The 18,678-nt window shown below is 32.3% G+C and overlaps 2 protein-coding genes across 2 annotated transcripts; both read left to right on the forward strand.

The window, feature by feature from the left end:
- Positions 1 to 300: 300 nt before the first annotated feature.
- LOC111705825 (protein PTHB1) lies at positions 301 to 6,149 on the forward strand. Its single transcript, XM_023478506.1, has 6 exons — positions 301 to 409; positions 2,055 to 2,125; positions 2,784 to 2,857; positions 3,356 to 3,497; positions 5,378 to 5,497; positions 6,146 to 6,149. The coding sequence occupies exons 1-6, from the start codon at positions 302 to 304 to the stop codon at positions 6,147 to 6,149; spliced, it is 519 nt and encodes a 172-aa protein (XP_023334274.1). The 5' UTR covers position 301.
- A 2,543-nt stretch (positions 6,150 to 8,692) lies between these two features.
- Positions 8,693 to 17,617, forward strand: LOC111705827 (protein PTHB1). The gene is made up of 8 exons (XM_023478508.1): positions 8,693 to 8,799; positions 9,617 to 9,688; positions 12,548 to 12,629; positions 12,993 to 13,134; positions 13,705 to 13,938; positions 16,052 to 16,136; positions 16,598 to 16,661; positions 17,553 to 17,617. The coding sequence occupies exons 4-8, from the start codon at positions 13,010 to 13,012 to the stop codon at positions 17,615 to 17,617; spliced, it is 573 nt and encodes a 190-aa protein (XP_023334276.1). The 5' UTR covers positions 8,693 to 8,799; positions 9,617 to 9,688; positions 12,548 to 12,629; positions 12,993 to 13,009.
- The last annotated feature ends 1,061 nt before the right edge of the window (positions 17,618 to 18,678 follow it).

The raw sequence follows: 18,678 nt of genomic DNA on the forward strand, positions 1-18,678 counted from the left end.
ATTCACAAAATGGTTGAACAGATTGGTTGATCGAGAACTTTTCTTCATATGCATTTTTGAAATATTGGGGAAATGTCATAATATATAAACAAAAAAACTCTTATACTTTTCTCCATATAATTAAGCATATAATAAAAATACAAGTTGTTCGATAAATAATTTGAATATTGTTAATTTTCTGAGATACTTACATAATACACTTTTTACCTTTACCATAAGTTCAATATTTTATACAGTAGATTTGGCGTTCAATTTCAGATTAATAACTAAACTGAATTGAAGCGTTTTTGTTTCAGGTAAAATGTCGTTGTTTAAAGCCCGTGAATGGTGGTCTGCAGGTAGAAGGGAGGAAACTAGTAGTTCTCTTTCAGTTGGAACTCTAACAGGAGGCGAACAGGGTAACCAACAGGTATAGTTTTGGGATGTAAACTGTACTTGGTACTGTACATTGTACAGGACACTGTAAACAGTTCAGTACCTTGTTCACTGTACAGTACCTTGTACTCTGTACAGTACCATGTACGCGGTACAGTACCTTGTACACAGTACAGTACCTTGTACACTGTACAGTACCTTGTTCACTGTACAGCACCTTGTACACTTTACAGTACCTTGTACACTTTACAGTACCTTGTACACAGTACAGTACCTTGTACACTGTACATTACCCTGTAGATTGTACAGTACCTTGCTCACTGTACAGTACCTTGTACACTTTACAGTACCTTGTACACTTTACACTACCTTGTACACAGTAGAGTATCTTGTACACTGTACATTACCTTGTACACTGTACAGTACCTTGTACACTGTACAGTACCTTATACACTGTACAGTACCTTGTACACTGTACATTACCCTGTACACTGTACAGTCCCTTGCACACTGTATACAGTACCTTGTACACTGTACAGTACCTTGTACACTGTACAGTACCTTGTACACTGTACAGTACCTTGTACACTGTACAGTACCTTGTACACTGTAATGTTTAAATTGCACAGTAATCTGACTGTCCTGTACATTGTACATGAGGACTGTACAATTTAAAGTGGGTACAACTTTTAGAACATCAGATTACAGTACATTGGGTTCTTTTCACAGAACAGTGAAAAAACTCAAGTGTACACAAATCAATCCGGCCATTCTTGCAAAATGATGAATACTTTATATTAACAAAAACCCTATCTCTCTAACTCACAAGTATAAATCACAATACAGTACGAAGTATGCACATGTAAAAAAAAAGAATTGTTTACAAATGCAATAAAAAAGAAATATTAAGGTTATTAAAGATAATAAACCTAATATATTCCAAACCCCTATAGAGAAACCGTTGAGGAGGAAAAAAAACTAATAATCATGCAACATTAAGTCCCCCCCCCCCTCCCTTCCCTTAAAATAGAAAGGTCTTAAAGTCTAAATTTAGAGGTGCAACCGTGCAACACATTATCCAAAGCCAACTTTAATAAAACATATTTATAAAAAATGCAGAATCATAAACTCAATTGAAAAGGACTGTACAGGACTTAAACTGCTCTGAGATGGAATTTAAAGAATTTGAGCCGCAGTTTAAATCCGCCAAAATCCGATTTAAATTAAGCGCCGGCTTAAATCTTGAAACATTTGATACAATTTTAAATGGAACAACCATATTTAAGCCGCGGCTTAAATTTAAACCGCCGCTCAAATTATTTAAATTCGGCCACTGGTTGGGAAGTTTTAAAAATATTTCTTCTAAATCTACCAAAGTATAAATTGCATTTAATTGAATGTAATTGTATTTAATTAAGTATTTAAATTTGTATAGAAGAAAATCCTCAAAATGTAATAAATCAATTGTTTAAATTTTTGAATTTTTACCAACTGTCTTGCTGAAAATTTGCTTGCCATTTGGAACAATAAAAATCCTCCAAATGAAGTAATTGAATTGGTTCAAATTTCGCTTCTAGTTTGAAAAAAAAAATGAATCCAATGTTTTAATTACTTACATTATTGAAAATCTCCTAAACATTTGAATGAAATCCTCCAAATAAAATAATTGTAATATTTAGATTATTGTTGGATCTCTGACTGGTTTGCTACAGGTTTATCAACCAACTGCCAGGCAGGATCAAGGATACAGGTGATATTAAGTAACATTTTTTTCCTTTTTTATCAAAGTTTATTAAATTATCTTTTAAAGTTTTTAATTAATGTGTCCCCATGTTTTGATTTATTTTGATTCTTTAGTGTTTTCTTTTAATAATATGTCTAATTAGAAGATTTTATGATTTTTATTCCTTTTTTGAAAGAACTAAACATTTTTCTGGTTAAATATAGGTGAATTAATGATTAAAAATCTTTATAATGATGTCCAAGTTAACAATAAAATATACAGAATCAAATTGAGCATTTACTGCATCGATAGCGTTTTAAAATCGTATTATTCATTTTCAAACAATAAACTTACAAAAGAGTTCAATATGAAAAAATAGAAATAATGGTCACAGTCTTTTTAAAAGTACTGAAAGCTTTATTTTTATGGACCCTCCATGAATCCAAGTGGCATGTCTGATTCACAATTTCACACCCCATTCTTTTCAAGAATAAATAATATATCCATGTTTTCCCTCTTAAAATTTGATAGGTTTATTGTTGTAGTTTAAGGATTTCTGCAGGGGAAATTGTTTACCCATTGATCAAATAATGAATTAAAGAGTTTCCTTGTGAGTAGAACATGCCACTTAATCAAAGATACCTTAAAATTTCAGTGACAGTCCCTTTAAAATTTACTATTTTAGTGTTGAAGATCTAATGCTAGAACAACGACTAGGAGCACCAATCCTCCAGCTGAAATGTGGAACTTTTATGTCAGGTAGGACGAAGCCACGGATAATCTTTTACTCTAAAATTCTATTTTTAAAATAATAAAATCATCAATCTTGTTTTATGCCTTTTTCGTTCAATCTCTTTCGCGAAAATTTCGTTCAGCCAACTAAAATGTAAACGAAAACGAGAATTTTTTGTTCATTTTCGTAAAATTTGTCAAAAAATGTTTGCGAAATGGAAAAACTTCGATTTTTATCAAACATTTTCGCGAATTTTGTTCAACGAAAATTTTGATGGAAACCCTAGCTAAAGCATATTTTAATCTGTAGTATATACTAAATACTTGCCTCAACTCTAATTTTCTAATTCTTACATCTTTGCAACCTGATGGCGTTAAACTTTGATATTAAAACTGCTTGTTCAAAAAATCAAAGCTTGAAAAAAGAATTTTTACCATCAGGTTGCAAGATATTGGGATTAAAAATGTTAGCTTGAGGTGAATATCAGTTCCTTTTATTCAATTCATGACAATGTAACATTCCAGGTTCCCAGTCTGGAGGATCTCAACAGCTAGCTGTCCTGCACCCTAGACAGCTGTCTGTATTCTATCTGTCTAGAAACCAGGGAACAGATGCACAGGGAGACAGTTATGCTTTGACACTTGTTTATCAACATATCCTTACTAGGTACAGTCAGATTTTTTTGTAAACGGAATTGAGTCAATGCCACTAACTCTGATTTTCTAATCCCTTTATGGTTGAAACCCAATGTCGTAGACCTTAGATATTTTAAACTATGAATTCTGTTTGATTAAAAAATATAAGTTTGAAATATGAAATGTTTACAGCATCAGGTGGCAAATATAGGAATTAGAAAATTTGAGTTTGTGACAAAGACTTATAATTTATTAGTCTTCACTTATAAGGTTGGAAAAGGGAAAAAACTTTGAGTGCATTAGTGTAAGCCGATTTAAAGCTATGCAGAAACACCCAAATGGGGGGGGGGGGTGGAAAACACGTTCTCCAATAGATAGGTTTAAAAAATATGTTAACTTTTAATTGTTGAATTCGTTTAAATTTTCTTTTCAAAAATATGTATTGCAAACATGTTTTGTCTGCTGAGATATTATAAGACTGCTGTTATGTGATTTATAAAGTAAAAGTTTGTGAGATAATAAATCAAAAACAAAGTTAGTATAAAGCTACAACTTAAAACTTAATCTTCTCTTGTATCTGATGGGGTTGAAAAATAAGAAGGCTCTACAAGTTCACACTCAGAGATTCGTTATATTTTTTATTTTTTTGATCTAGCTATTACAAGCGGTTTTGTGAAGTTCAATCTTTATTCAATTTGTTCGTAAATGGATAGAAACATTAACGAGGTGAACAGCTCCTCAAGTAACTGTTCCATTTTAAACTTACATATCAGTTAACGTTTTTTCCCCGTTCGCTAATCAAATTTATTATTTTTTATTTGTCATGAAAGATCTGTGTCATTCGTTAATGATTTACAAATAAATATTTTATCTTTTATTAATGGAATGTTTTGCTGTTTTACAAAACTGTCATTAAAGAATTTTATCATAGTTTAGTTTAAAAACTAAGAAATTTAATATTAAAAACAAATATCAAATATTAATATTTTAGAAGGGATTTTTCTGAGAAAAAGGTTCTATCTAGGTTTACCAAACGGAATTTCGTTGTTCGGAATCGCAGAATTTGTTGAAGTTGGCTTGAATTGCACGGATTTGAGGAGAATAGTGCTTGAATTGCGCTGAATTGTGCGGAATTGTTCGGAATTGTGCTCAATTGAAGAGCTTGCAATTGTCCGCAGTTAAAATCGCCTTGCGCATAGAAACCCTAGATCTGATATGTAAGATTTAAGTCTTCACAAAAATATCCCGGTTAACATATTTTTCTTCCGAAATAAACAATGTTTTCTCTCCTCTTGAAGTTTCTTCAAGTATTCTCTTGGGATTCTAAATCTGAGATAAGTTCTTCAAAATATCCACTCTTTATGGTTTCTAAAAATCATAATGAAAACTTTTATGAAATGTTATTTTTCTTGGTGGAAGCTTTTCTATAAAACTTGGAAACTTTAGACCATAACATGGTGTAGACTTTTACATGTTTAATATATGTTTATATATATATTTATATTTATATTTATATAGTTTATCTTCCACAGTTTTATATTTTTGTTGAAATTCAAAAAATAAAGTACAAAAAATGTAAGTACAAACAAACTTTTTCAAATTAAGCCAGACTTCCTAAAGTTACCTTAATTAAAGGATGTGCATGAGATATCAATAATTTTCTCTTTGAAAAATGATTGTTTTTAGTTGTGGCTTCTTTATATAATAACTTTCTCATTTGTGCTTTAGAAACAGTGTTGTAACTTTGTCCAAAGTATATATTTTCCCAAGGAAAGTGTAAAGGTTACCGATGTGAATCGGCAGGTCCCTGTTATTAAATCTACAGTTCCTTTACTGTTGACACTCAAGAGTTAGGAAAAGAAAAAACTTAATTCACAATATTCACAATATCTGTATTTTGATCTTTTTTAGATCTTCTTATTCTTTTGTAACTGGGTCCTTCGGGGGAGGACAAACCAGAGAGTATATTGCTGTGTTATCACTAGATGGAGCTATTTCTATATTTGAACAGGATTCTCATTCATTTACAAGGTAAAACATTAAACGTTTTGTGAAAATCCACTAATAGAAAAACTAAAAATCTTCCAAATGTCTAAATTTTATTATGGATTATGTGTTATTTTACAATACGTTTTGATAAGATAAAATCATTATAACTATGTTAAAGATTAAAACATATTTCATGATTGTGTGGTTAATATCTCATAAATCTCTATATCTTTATGTATACTATGCGTCAAATGGCTGAACCGATCGATCCAAATTTTGTGTGGGACACATGACCACAGGAAAGGTTTATGAATGATCGAATTTTCAAAAATTTGCCTCTAACAAAATTTAGAAAATCGACGATTTTTTAGAATGTCCGCCATTTTCTTTGTTTTTGTTTTACGATGTATATAAAGCCGCGATTTTTTTGATTTTTTTTTACAATAAATACAAAGAGAAAATGTTTAAAAATGAAATAGAATATGTGGGCGAAGTGCCCTTAAAGCCTTGTTTACTAACACTTTTTGAATGAAATGTGGAAGGAGAATTTTAACTTTTATTTTTTTTCAAGAAAGTAAAATTAAACATTTCAATCAGAACAAACTTATAAAATCTATATTATTGAATTTAGGAGCTCTTGAAAGTTAACAAGTACAAAAATACAACAAAATTATATTTAATATTATTCAGATAAACGACTACTATAATTATTATCATTATTTTCAATATATTTATTATTGTTATTAATACAATTCTTTCAAGCTCTTTTCTGGAAACAATTTCACTTTTTCAAGTCCCAATTAATGTTCGAAAAATCTTCTTTTTTTAATGGCAAAATATGGGTTGTCACACAAAAATTTGTGCCTGATCGGTTCAGCTGTTTCGACTTTTCTCGAAACAAAAAAGACAAGCCAAAGAATTTGAGTTTTTGACACAAACATAATTTTTCTAATTTCTTGATCTTTACAAAATTATGTTGTAAACTTTTGATATTTCAAACTTAAATTATACGATCTAATAGAATTTATCGTTTTGATGTATCAACGTTCTGCAACATTGAGCTCTAAGATATAGTTAAGAAAAAATCAAAGTTTGTGGCAAAAACTCAGTTCCTTTTAATATAGATCATCATTATTAAGATCATGTAGGCAGGTTGCAAGGGGGATGTTCTTGACTATTTGTAAAAACGTGTGAACCTAAGTTTGTTCATAAAACTGCGTTTAAAATGTAGAAAAATGAACTGGATACTCGCCTCCAACCTTATTTTTAAACAATTAATATCTCTTATTAGTCCAACTCTGGAATATCAAATGATTAAAGGGAGCAATTCTTGTTCTTTAGGAATAAATATATTAAATTGTTTCAGCACTTTTTGGTTTTTTTACTGTTTTGAACAAACCTCTTTTTAGCAGACCTGTCTCGTCACAGGGCATAACCCTTTCTTTTCAGCAGACCTGTCTCGTCACAGGGCATAAACCTTTCTTTTCAGCAGACCTGTCTCGTCATGGAACATAAACCTTTCTTTTCAGCAGACTTGTCTCGTCATGGAACATAAACCTTTCTTTTCAGCAGACCTATCTCGCCAGGGGACTACACAAACCTTTCTTTTAAGCCGACCTGTCTCGTCATGGAACATAAACCTTTCTTTTCAGCAGACCTGTCTCGTCATAGAACATAAACCTTTCTTTTCAGCAGACCTATCTCGCCGTGGGACTGCACAAACCTTTCTTTTCAGCAGACCTGTCTCGTCATGGAACATAAACCTTTCTTTTCAGCAGACCTGTTTCGTCATGGAACATAAACCTTTCTTTTCAGCAGACCTATCTCGCCATGGGAATGCACAAACTTTTATTTTTCAGCAGGTCTTTCTCGTCATGGGACACAAACTTTTCTTTTCAGCAGACCTATCTCGTCATGGGACTACACAAACCTTTCTTTTCGGCAGATCTTTCTCGTCATGGGACAACAACCTATCTTTTTAGCAGGTCTTTCACGTCACAGGACACAAACTTATCTTTTCAGCAGACCTGTCTCGTCACGGAACATAAACTTTTTTTTCAGCAGGTCTTTCTCGTCATGGGACACAAACTTTTCTTTTCAGCAGACCTATCTCGTCATGAGACTACATAAACCTTCCTTTTCAGCAGATCTTTCTCTTCATGGGACAACAACCTATCTTTTTTGCAGGTCTTTCACGTCACAGGACACAAACTTATCTTTTCAGCAGACCTGTCTCGTAACGGAACATAAGCCTTTCTTTTCAGCAGACCTGTCTCGTCACGGAACATAAACCTTTCTTTTCAGCAGACCTAGCTCTTCATGGGACTTACAAACCTTTCTTTTCAGCAGACCTATCTCGTCACGGGACACAAACCTCCTTTTCAGCAGACCTATCTCGTCACTGGACACAAACCTGTTTGTTCTTTATCTGCTTTATTAAAACTACAGGGTTTCCCAATAATATAGAGAATAGAATATATATTAGAGGGGAATTTAGGGAATCTCTCGGTTTGAATTTTGCCTGAAAGGGAGTTCAACGTGTACAAATCATGTAAATGTTCACAAATTATATGCAGTAGAGTACATTAATATAGTATGTTCCCTAGACTATTCATTTCAATTTCGGATTTTTTAACGCTGTTAAATAAACTTTATAATGAATTAGGTGAATAAAACATCATTTGATTTATAGTAATAACGGAAAATCATCGTTTGTAAAGTGAAAGGCATAGAGTCTATGTGAAATTATCATTGGTCAATTATGAAACCAGCATATTTCATAATTTGGTTTTCTTTTTACATTAATTTTAGATTTTCTATAAAATGATATTCCAGGGCCCAAAAGGTTACATAGCATAAATATGTGAATTACACCTGTAGTATGGAAACAGTACAACAAAATGGCCGTTTTACACGTTTTTCTAGTAAATTCCCCTCTAATTTATATTCTATTCTCTTTGCCCAATAAACATAAACCAAGAATAAAAGTTGTAAAATTTTTTTCATACAGTTTTTTTGGGACATTATGCTTATTTATAAGCTCTTTGTTGACTGTGACGCCCTATATACATTACAAATCATCTTTGTTTAGAGGTTCATCCTGTATATTTACCATTCTCTCTGTTTTGTTGGACACCCTGTATATTTACAAAATTCTCTCTGTATAGTAAGAAACACCCTGTATATCTAAACTTATCTATTTTTGTAAGAAACACCCTGTATATTTACAATTCTACCTGTTTAGAAAGAAACACCCTGTATATTTACAATTCTTCCTGTTTAGTGTAGAGAGCTATAAATATCGTGAGCTGGCAACCTCATCAGATGGAAAGAAAGAATTACAGGTCAGCTTTTTAAAGAACAAATGAAAAAAAAAATGTTTTGTGTTGTAAATATAATTTTCAGCCATCAGACTTATATTTCTTCTATAGGGCCGTCTGGCGCAAACTGGGGACAATCGTTTTTTTATTTACATTTTATCCAACATGTGAAAAATCTAAATCATTTTGAAAAATTTCTTCCTAAAGTAAAATAGTTTGTTAAACAACTAAATGTAAAACAGGACTGTGAACATATGTTAAAATTACAGTTTTGACTAAAGGCCAGTAATTTTTTTGGTCTTTTTTTATATGCTTTTTGTAATCCAGCCGACAATAGTGTAGAAAGTAGATCTTAAGGAACTAGATCAAACTAAGATAACCAATTTTAATTTATCGTTATAATACGTTCATACTAAGGGACTCTGATTTTATACGAAGGAACTCTGATTTTTTACGAAGAGGGATTCTGATTTTATACGAAGGGACTCTGATTTTATACAAAGGAACTCTGATGATATACAAAGGGACTCTGATTTTATACAAAGGGACTCTGATTTTATACAAAGGGACTCTGATTTCATACAAAGGGACTCTGATTTCATACAAAGGGACTCTGATTTTATGTAAATGGACTCTGATTTTATACAAAGGGACTTATAAAACTGTGGATTTGGAAGTTGACTATTAGACTCAAACATGATTGACAATAATTTAAGTCACTGATAATAAAGCATCAGTAACAATAAGTTTTGTTCACCCACTGATAAGAACAGTAAATACACAAAATAATGCCTAAATGTCGTCCTCCCATTTCACGTTTTAATGTTTCTCACTGTATCAGGACGCTCAAGGAGGGAGACGCCTATCAGCTTCATGGAAAACCAATATAGGAGAACCCATTTATAATATTCAGGTATATTTTAAACCAGGTACGAGTTGATACAATTCTCAGTCACAAGAAAACTCTGGACCTTAAAGGGGCTGTAAATGAAAAATGAAAGTCAGATGCACCGTACAGCACTTTTTTATAAATTGTACTTTTTGTTTCAATTTATTTGTTGTTTTCACAAATATTTGGTTTGCTCAAGGTTGTATAATAAGCTAGGTTATTCTCAATGCTCTTCAATGATAGAATGATAAAAAATCTCATACGACGTCACTTTCGCCTCTGTAATCAGTGAAGTCATATGAGGTTTTTATTCTTCTTTCTTAGGTTACTCTTAATGCGCTTCAATGTACGAAAAATGTCGTTTCCTAAGATAGAATGTTAAAACCTCATATGACGTCACTCTCGCCTCTGTAATCAGTGAAGTCGTATAAGGTTTTTATCTATATATCTTGGTTTTGACAGTACACCGATAAATTTATTTTCTTTAAAACATTCTTTTGTATAACTGCATGCAAAATGTAAGTTTCTTGTTTCACTTAAACAAAATAAAAGCATTTTAAATTTTGTGAAATTTGACATTAAATATTTATAAAAGGTTGGAAAACAAAAGTTCTACCTAAAGTTATACATTTTTAATGAATTCAGAGATAGGATCTTTTGTGTAAAATATCGTTAAACCTTGAACGATTGATCTTGCTATCCGATGTGAAAATAACTTTTTGTCACAAATTCAAATGTTCTTATTCCTTATTTATTTGCAACCTGATGGTGTAAACCTTTTATATTTCAAATCCAGATTATTTGCTCTAAAATAATTTATAGTTTAAAAAAGTTGAAGTCTACAACATTTGGCTGCAAAAATATAGCAATTAGAAAATCAGAGTAGCGATTAGAAAATCAGAGTAGCGATTAGAAAATCAGAGTTTGTGGCAAAAACTTAGTTCCTTTAGGATTAACACTTCATTCCTGAATTAAAGTTCTTCCTGCAAGATATCAACAATAAAATACTTATCGATAAAGAATGAAATTAATCCGTGTATATACGATGTAAATCCGTGTATATACGATGTATATCCGTGTATATACGATGTAAATCCGTGTATATACGATGTAAATCCGTGTTTATACGATGTAAATCCGTGTATATACGATGTAAATCCGTGTATATGCGATGTAAATCCGTGTATATACGATATAAATCCGTGTATATACGATGTAAATCCGTGTATGTACGATGTAAATCCGTGTATATACGATGTAAATCCGTGTATATACGATGTAAATCCGTTTATATAATATGTAAATCCGTGTATATACGATGTAAATCCGTGTATATACGATGTAAATCCGTGTTTATACGATGTAAATCAATGCTTGATCCCGAGATTTATGAAACAAAGGTTTCGACCTCAGGTATACATAATTGATGTGTAGTACAGTTTGTTGGAAACGTCATGGTTTACCAATATTACGTAATATACTGTTCAGAGTTTTAAGAAAGAAAATTCAAAAAATTTCTTAAATATTTGAAATTCTAAATTCTATTCAGCTGGTTGTAAACGAAAAATCCGATAACGCTCAAAGAAATTCGAAAAAATACACATTTAGATGTTTTGCCTTTTTTTTAGATTTTCATTAATGAAAAGCTAAAAAAGATGCTTGATACACAGATCTACTTATGATTTAATTCAATTAATGTTTGCAAGGGCATGCATGTAATTACATTTTTTTGGATGGAGATGTTAACTATTGCGAAGAAATAATTGCACACTATCCCGATACAAATTTGGATTTTCGCAAATTCCCATTTTTTGTTTGCAGATTATTTAAGTTAGATACGTAAAATAGGTGAATGTGATACATGTCCCTGGCCCGACATTTCAAGACCATCTCATTACTTTTGACAAATATATTTGCCACATGTTATACATCCAATTTAGATCCGTTATAGCTTAATCTAATAAAACATTTATGGACTATATCAATAAAACATTTATGGACTATTTTGAATTTTGTTGAAACACTGGCCAGCCGTTTGACCAGTTTGACCGTCCTCTAATCCTTTCCTATGCATACATTTTATATGCAACCACCCACCCCCTCCATCGTGATAGGGTTAAGCACAACCGCTTAAAAAAATGAAGTAATTTAAATTGCTTTTTTTAAAATTCAATTTTGCTATGCCAACATTGGAGTTTTTTATAGGTAACTTTGCACAATAGTTTTATTGCTGAAGAAAAAAGTTCAGTTTCCTGTGTTGAATTTAATCTGTGTGGAGACTAAACAGACAGTTTTATTATTCTAATATAAAACTTTTAAAAAAACCAGAATTGGGGATTTGAACACTTTCAGAGTCTGCAGCAGACTCAGAGTTCATTTATTCTTTATCAATTACGGGCCTGTGTAATCTAAAACGTTTAAAATTAATGCAATTTTTAATATACACACTACACAGTATTTCCGATTTCATGAAAGGATGTCTGATGAAAAGCCGACTGTAGTCTTATTTCCAGTGACCATCCGGACATTTAAAAGAGACATATGCCCGGTTTACAACAGTAGCCTACAGATATACAGAATGAATCATCGTTTAGTTGGCTTCTGCCAATTTCCTAATTTACTTTATACAAAAAACACATAAGATTAATTAATTTTCAAAGAGATGATAATGGATATCTTTTAAAAATTCTCAAAAAGACACAGTTATGTTTTAAGAGTACTTTTATTAATAGTTTTGTCATTTTATAGAAAAAAATTTGAAATATTCAATTTTCACGAAGAAAAAAAAAGGTTGATCAGACTGTGGTTTAAATAGATTGCACTGGTCTTCTTTAAATGGAAACTCACTTTTAATTAAGAATTTAAAAATAATTAATTATTCAGGTTATTCAGTCGTTAGATAGAGAGGAGCCAGCCTTAATCAGTGTACTCTCAAGACAAACATTAACAATACTCCTAGATACAGGTAATTACTTAATTAGTGTACTCTCAAGACAAATATTAACAATACTGTTGGATACAGTCATTTACTTAATTAGTGTACTCTCAAGACAAACATTAACAATACTCCTAGATACAGGTATATTGAAGGCGCTACGAGTACGACACATCATGTTGTTTTCTATTTTGGTTCTTTGTACATTAAACCCTACCCCTCTAACCTATCTCTTAAAAGCCTACACGGCGCCTTAGAAGCTTTTTTCGAGATATATTAATCGCAACAATCACAAACCTTTTGTGAAATGTCTCAAGGAAAGAAAACAAAAATGACGACATTCACTTAACATTTTTCAATTTCTCACTGTAACCCTTCATATTGAATTTTAAGGATCTGTGAATTGGAGTATGAGGTTTGATTACACTCCAGTCACTCAACTTAGCTACCCTTCACTTGTACAGGACTCAAGAATAATAACTCTTATCGTCTCCAACTCTAATACTCTTCATGTATATGATAACTCAACACTCAAGTAAGAATAATAACTCTTATCGTCTCTAACTATAAAACTCTTCATGTTTATGATAACTCAACACTCAAGTAAGAATAATAACTCTTATCGCAAACGCAAAATCAGTACTTTACGCTTCCTTATGAAAATTTTGCGTGAAATTTTATTGTGTATGATACCATGTATGAACCACTAAACAAATACTAATAATAATAATGATAATAATAATACAATTGTTTTTTTCTTTCAAGAAAATATCAAATAAATCGAAAAAAGTAAACAAGATAAATGTATTGAAAATATATCAATGTATCAAATCTAACCTTTAGCTCATTATAATAAAAAATCATTAGATCTTCATTTCAAGTCTTATTCTGTGTAGATACGGAACCTATACTGACTATTTCCTTATATTCATGATTCCTTGAAACTTTAAACATGTCACCTTATTAATCAAAACAATTACACGACTTTATTCCAGGCAGAACTCTTATTTTAACAGTGGGATCATAATAATTAAAGAGTTTTAGGTCGTCTTTGCAGTCTCATTATGTGTGGGTAACTCTGTATATACCCTTTCTGTTTATCTAGATGGGCTGCCCAGCTACCCTGCCTTCCTAGAAGCCTTACCCTTGGTAAATTCTGGGACAGTGTTATTTCTTCAAGAAGAGAAGGTCTTCTTGTCCTGCTAGGAGAGGCAGGGGATGAGGGGGATGAGGAGGGGGCAGGGGGGGAGCTATCAGTCTGCTATCTAGGGACAAATCCTGCCCTGCATACTCCACCTCCCCCAGATAGCAGAGAGGTTAATTACGAGGAAACTGACAGGTAGTTTTTTTTTAAAGTTTTTAAAATCTAACGGAAGATTTTGTTAACTCACGGCAAACCCTGTTGATTTAGAAATCTAACGGAAGATTACGTTAACTCACGGCAAACCCTGTTGATTTAGAAATCTAACGGAAGATTATGTTAACTCACGGCAAACCCTGTTGATTTAGAAATCTAACGGAAGATTACGTTAACTCACGGCAAGCCCTGTTGATTTAGAAATCTAACGGAAGATTACGTTAACTCACGGCAAACCCTGTTGATTTTGAAATCCAACGGAAGATTACTTTAACTCACGTCAAACCCTGTTGATTTTGAAATCTAACGGAAGAATATGTTAACTCACGGCAAAACTTCTTGATTTTGAAATCTAACGGAAGATTATGTTAACTCACGGCAAAACTTATTGATTTTGAAATCGTTAGCGAACGAAAATAATCGTTTATGCAATAAAAAAGAACGGAAAATAAAGAAAACGTGTTTTAGAATAGCGGCGACTTTCGCTAATTTTTCTGCTTACCTTTTACTGGAACTTACTGAAAATAAAGAAGAAAAACAATTATTTTGCGGTTCTTGATTGTTGTCCAATGACCCTCCTTTTATAATGTTAAATATAAGCTTCACATGGTAATCTTTGAACCTTTGTCTGACCAAGACTCTTTTTAAACAGTGTTAGACTTAAAATTTATAACATTAACCATTGCTTAATTTCTAACCAGAATCAATGCTAAGGTAAATGTTTATATACAGAAATTGTCCGTCTCAAAGAAACAGGGATCTCTATTCATCCCATTTTGTATTTTAAACCATAAAATAATATATTTTGGAACTCTTTCTGCATTGCCATTGCTGGGATTATCCAGGTGGTAAAATATACTGTTTAACAGTTGAATAGAATTGAATTTACAGAATAGCATATGCGACTAAATTCCAATGGTACCTTTAAAAGCTTTAAAAACTTTAAATTATACGGGATTTCATTATGTAGGGAACTGACAAGACTCTCTTTAATTATAAAGACAGTCCCCTTGATTTCATTATGTAGGGAGCTGACAAGACTCTCTTCAATTATACAGACAGTACCCTAGATTTCATTATGTAGGGAGCTAACAAGACTCTCTTCAATTACACAGACATTCCCCTTGATTTCATTATGTAGGAAGCTGACAAGACTCTCTTCAATTATACAGACAGTCCTCTTGATTTCATTATGTAGGGAGCTGACAAGACTCTTCAATTATACAGACAGTCCTCTTGATTTCATTATGTAGGGAGCTGACAAGACTCTCTTCAATTATACAGACAGTCCCCTTGATTTCATTATGTAGGGAGATGACAAGACTCTCTTCAATTATACAGCCAGTCCCCTTGATTTCATTATGTAGGGAGATGACAAGACTCTCTTCAATTACACAGACAGTACCCTTGATTTCATTATGTAGGGAGTTGACAAGACTCTCTTCAATTATACAGACAGTCCCCTTGATTTCATTATGTAGGGAGATGACAAGACTCTCTTCAATTATACAGACAGTCCCCTTGATTTCATTATGTAGGGAGTTGACAAGACTCTCTTCAATTATACAGACAGTCCCCTTGATTTCATTATGTAGGGAGATGACAAGACTCTCTTCAATTATACAGACAGTCCCCTTGATTTCATTATGTAGGGAACTGACAAGACTCTCTTCAATTATACAGACAGTCCCCTTGATTTCATTATGTAGGGAGTTGACAATTCTCTCTTTAATTACACAGACAGTCCCCTTGATTTCATTATGTAGGGAGCTGACAAGACTCTCTTCGTCCCCTTGATTTCATTATGTAGGGAGTTGACAATTCTCTCTTTAATTACACAGACAGTCCCCTTGATTTCATTATGTAGGGAGCTGACAAGACTCTCTTCAATTATACAGACAGTCCTCTTGATTTCATTTTGTAGGGAGCTGACAAAACTCTCTTCTATTATACAGACAGTCCTCTTGATTTCATTTTATAAGGAGCTGATAAAACTCTCTTCTATTATACAGACAGTCCTCTTGATTTCATTTTGTAGGGAGCTGACAAGACTCTCTTCTATTATACAGACAGTCCTCTTGATTTCATTATGTAGGGAGCTGACAAGACTCTCTTCAATTATACGGCAGAATCAAAAAGAAGGAGTTAAAGTGGAGAGTAAAAAGTCGTCACCACTCAAGGTAAATATCAAAATCAACAAAATAAAATAAACAGAAATAAGCTAGCCTCCTTTCTTTACTACAGTACCCACTGTAGGGGTACTAAGTCAAGAAATAGTAATAACAAAGAGCTACTTTGTCTAAAACTAATCCGGTTTTATACCCACTTAACTTAGCGATGGAGCCCTTTCTGGAAGGGCTTTGCTCGACATCTGGCAAAAAGGGACTACTCCGCAACCCTCCTTTCATAGGAAAGTAAAAATGTGAGGTTCAAAGCAGGGAAGCTATTGCTCCCTCGCAGCAAATAAAAACTACTAACTTAAAGTTCTAGGAGTGGTGACCTAGAAAATGCAAGTAGACAGAATGTGCAGCGCTGAGGCTGTAATTACAATTTAGCAAAACAAACAAAAAACATTTTTACTAAATTTGAAAATTAATCATTTTGTTCAGTTTTTTCAAAAAAATTTAATTTAAATTTCTAGGTTGAGGTTTCTGTTTCTAGCCAACTTGAACTTTGTCATTTTCCATCCCGTGTTCTTGAAGTTGGTGAGAGATTTAAGTATTGTAGGAGTCGGGGAAGAAATCATCGGAGTACTATAGGAAAACCCCTTTTCATTGGAGAACACAATTGTCATCCTGTCCAAGACCAATTTCTTATCGGAGACCTTTTTTCACTGTAGACCCTGAGATGCAAAGTAAAATGATGATGATTTTATTTCCTGACTTATTTTTAGGGGTATCTCTTTTGTTGAAATATCGTTTACAAAATCAACAGTTACCTGTCCCTCCCTTGATTGAGCAGCAAAATGAATGACCCCTTTTTTTTAATTGAAAAAATTCGAAAATCGATGTTTCTGATTTGTAAATACTTTCAAAATGTTGACCGATTTGAGATTGGTTATCATAAAGGAAGTTCAACTGATTTTTTCGTTGCATTCATTTAAAAGTTCGCAGCTCAAATGAAAGTAATTTTCTCAACATTTGTTTAAAGATTTTATTTTCCTTTTGTTATGAGGAAATTAAATTGAAACTGAGAGAATGATAGAAAATGAATGGGAATATAATTATATAAAAGTATGCAACGGAAGGAAACAAAAATATATTCAAAGGAACTGAAATGGAGGCTTCAAGTGGTCCTTGTCTAATATACAATGGTATCCTATAAACCTTTGTCTGATCAAAAATAAGATATTTTTTTATTTGTCAAGTTGAAAATTGATTATTTTAATTGGTTTCTCTGTTCCAATGACTTCCACATTTTAGAAACATTAAAGGAAATGAACAAAATCCAACACTTTTTAAATGGATAAAATACTGACATATCCCTTAGATTTACTTATCCTAGAGGTTTAAAGGGTACCGTTGGTAATCGGACATGCAGTTAAAGTTAAAAGTATAACAATGTCTGTGCCTTTAAAACGATGAATATTAATCTAGAGCCAGCAGTTCCTATGGTTGGTCTGGTGATTAAACTATCCACTACCTCACCTCTTACTAGGTAATACAACTGGGCACCCACACCACATATTTAGATATCATTCTATGGTTAAAGGGAGAGGTTTCGTGATTGAATTCATTTTTCCTTAAAGTTTCTTTCGAGATTTTTCCCCTAAAGAGAGTAGAAATTGCACTAAGTCCCCGGTGATAGCTTTTCTTTCAAGCAATTTGTCACTGACAACTATGGTGAAAAGAAACGGTAATAATTGATACGAAATGCCCTTTTAAGCACTTTTTCAGTTTTTTTCCTTCTTAACTTAAATATCCTCCCTCAGATATTTCTTCTAGGATTAAAACTTGATACTGTGAATAGAAAAGCAAATGTTTACAATAAACAGTTCTGAAGTTAAAAAAAAATATTAAAAATGTTGTGAATCCTTTTACAGGACCAAACATCTTAAAAGTCTTAAAAAAACAAACGATAGCTAAATGCCCAACTTAATTTATGACCCGTTAGGGCTTAAAAAATGAATTTGACTACAATGATAACCAGAAAACGATGGAATAAGGAAGACGCCATCATAGCAATACTTTAATGTATTTGTTGATGTTTATGTTGTTACAAACCAGGTAAATTTACTTGACACTTTTAAATCATTAATTTTGTGAAATGGGTCTGTTTACACTGCACAATTGCTGTGTTTCATGTTCATTGGACTTTTTAAAGTTATAACTCGCTTCCAAAAGTCATTTTCATATTCCAGAACTTTCTGGTTATCTCTGTAACAAAATTAAGAACTTATCCAACAATACATCTAATAATTATTGCTAGAAAGTTCGGTGCGAAGCTTCTATTCTATCCTATCCTAATCTATTCCATTCTATTCTATTATATTCTATTCTATTCTATTCTACTCTATTCTATTCTATTCTATTGTATTCTATCCTATCCTAATCTATACCATTCTATTCTATTATATTCTATTCTATTCTATCCTATCCTAATCTATTCCATTCTATTCTATTCTATTCTATTCTATTCCATTCTATTCTATTCTATTCTCTTCTATTCTATTCTATTCTATTCCATTCTATTATATTCTATTCTATTCTATTCTATTCTATT

This window comes from Eurytemora carolleeae, unplaced genomic scaffold (assembly GCF_000591075.1).
Source record: "Eurytemora carolleeae unplaced genomic scaffold, Eaff_2.0 scaffold540, whole genome shotgun sequence".
Classification (NCBI taxonomy): Eukaryota; Metazoa; Arthropoda; class Copepoda; order Calanoida; family Temoridae; genus Eurytemora; species Eurytemora carolleeae.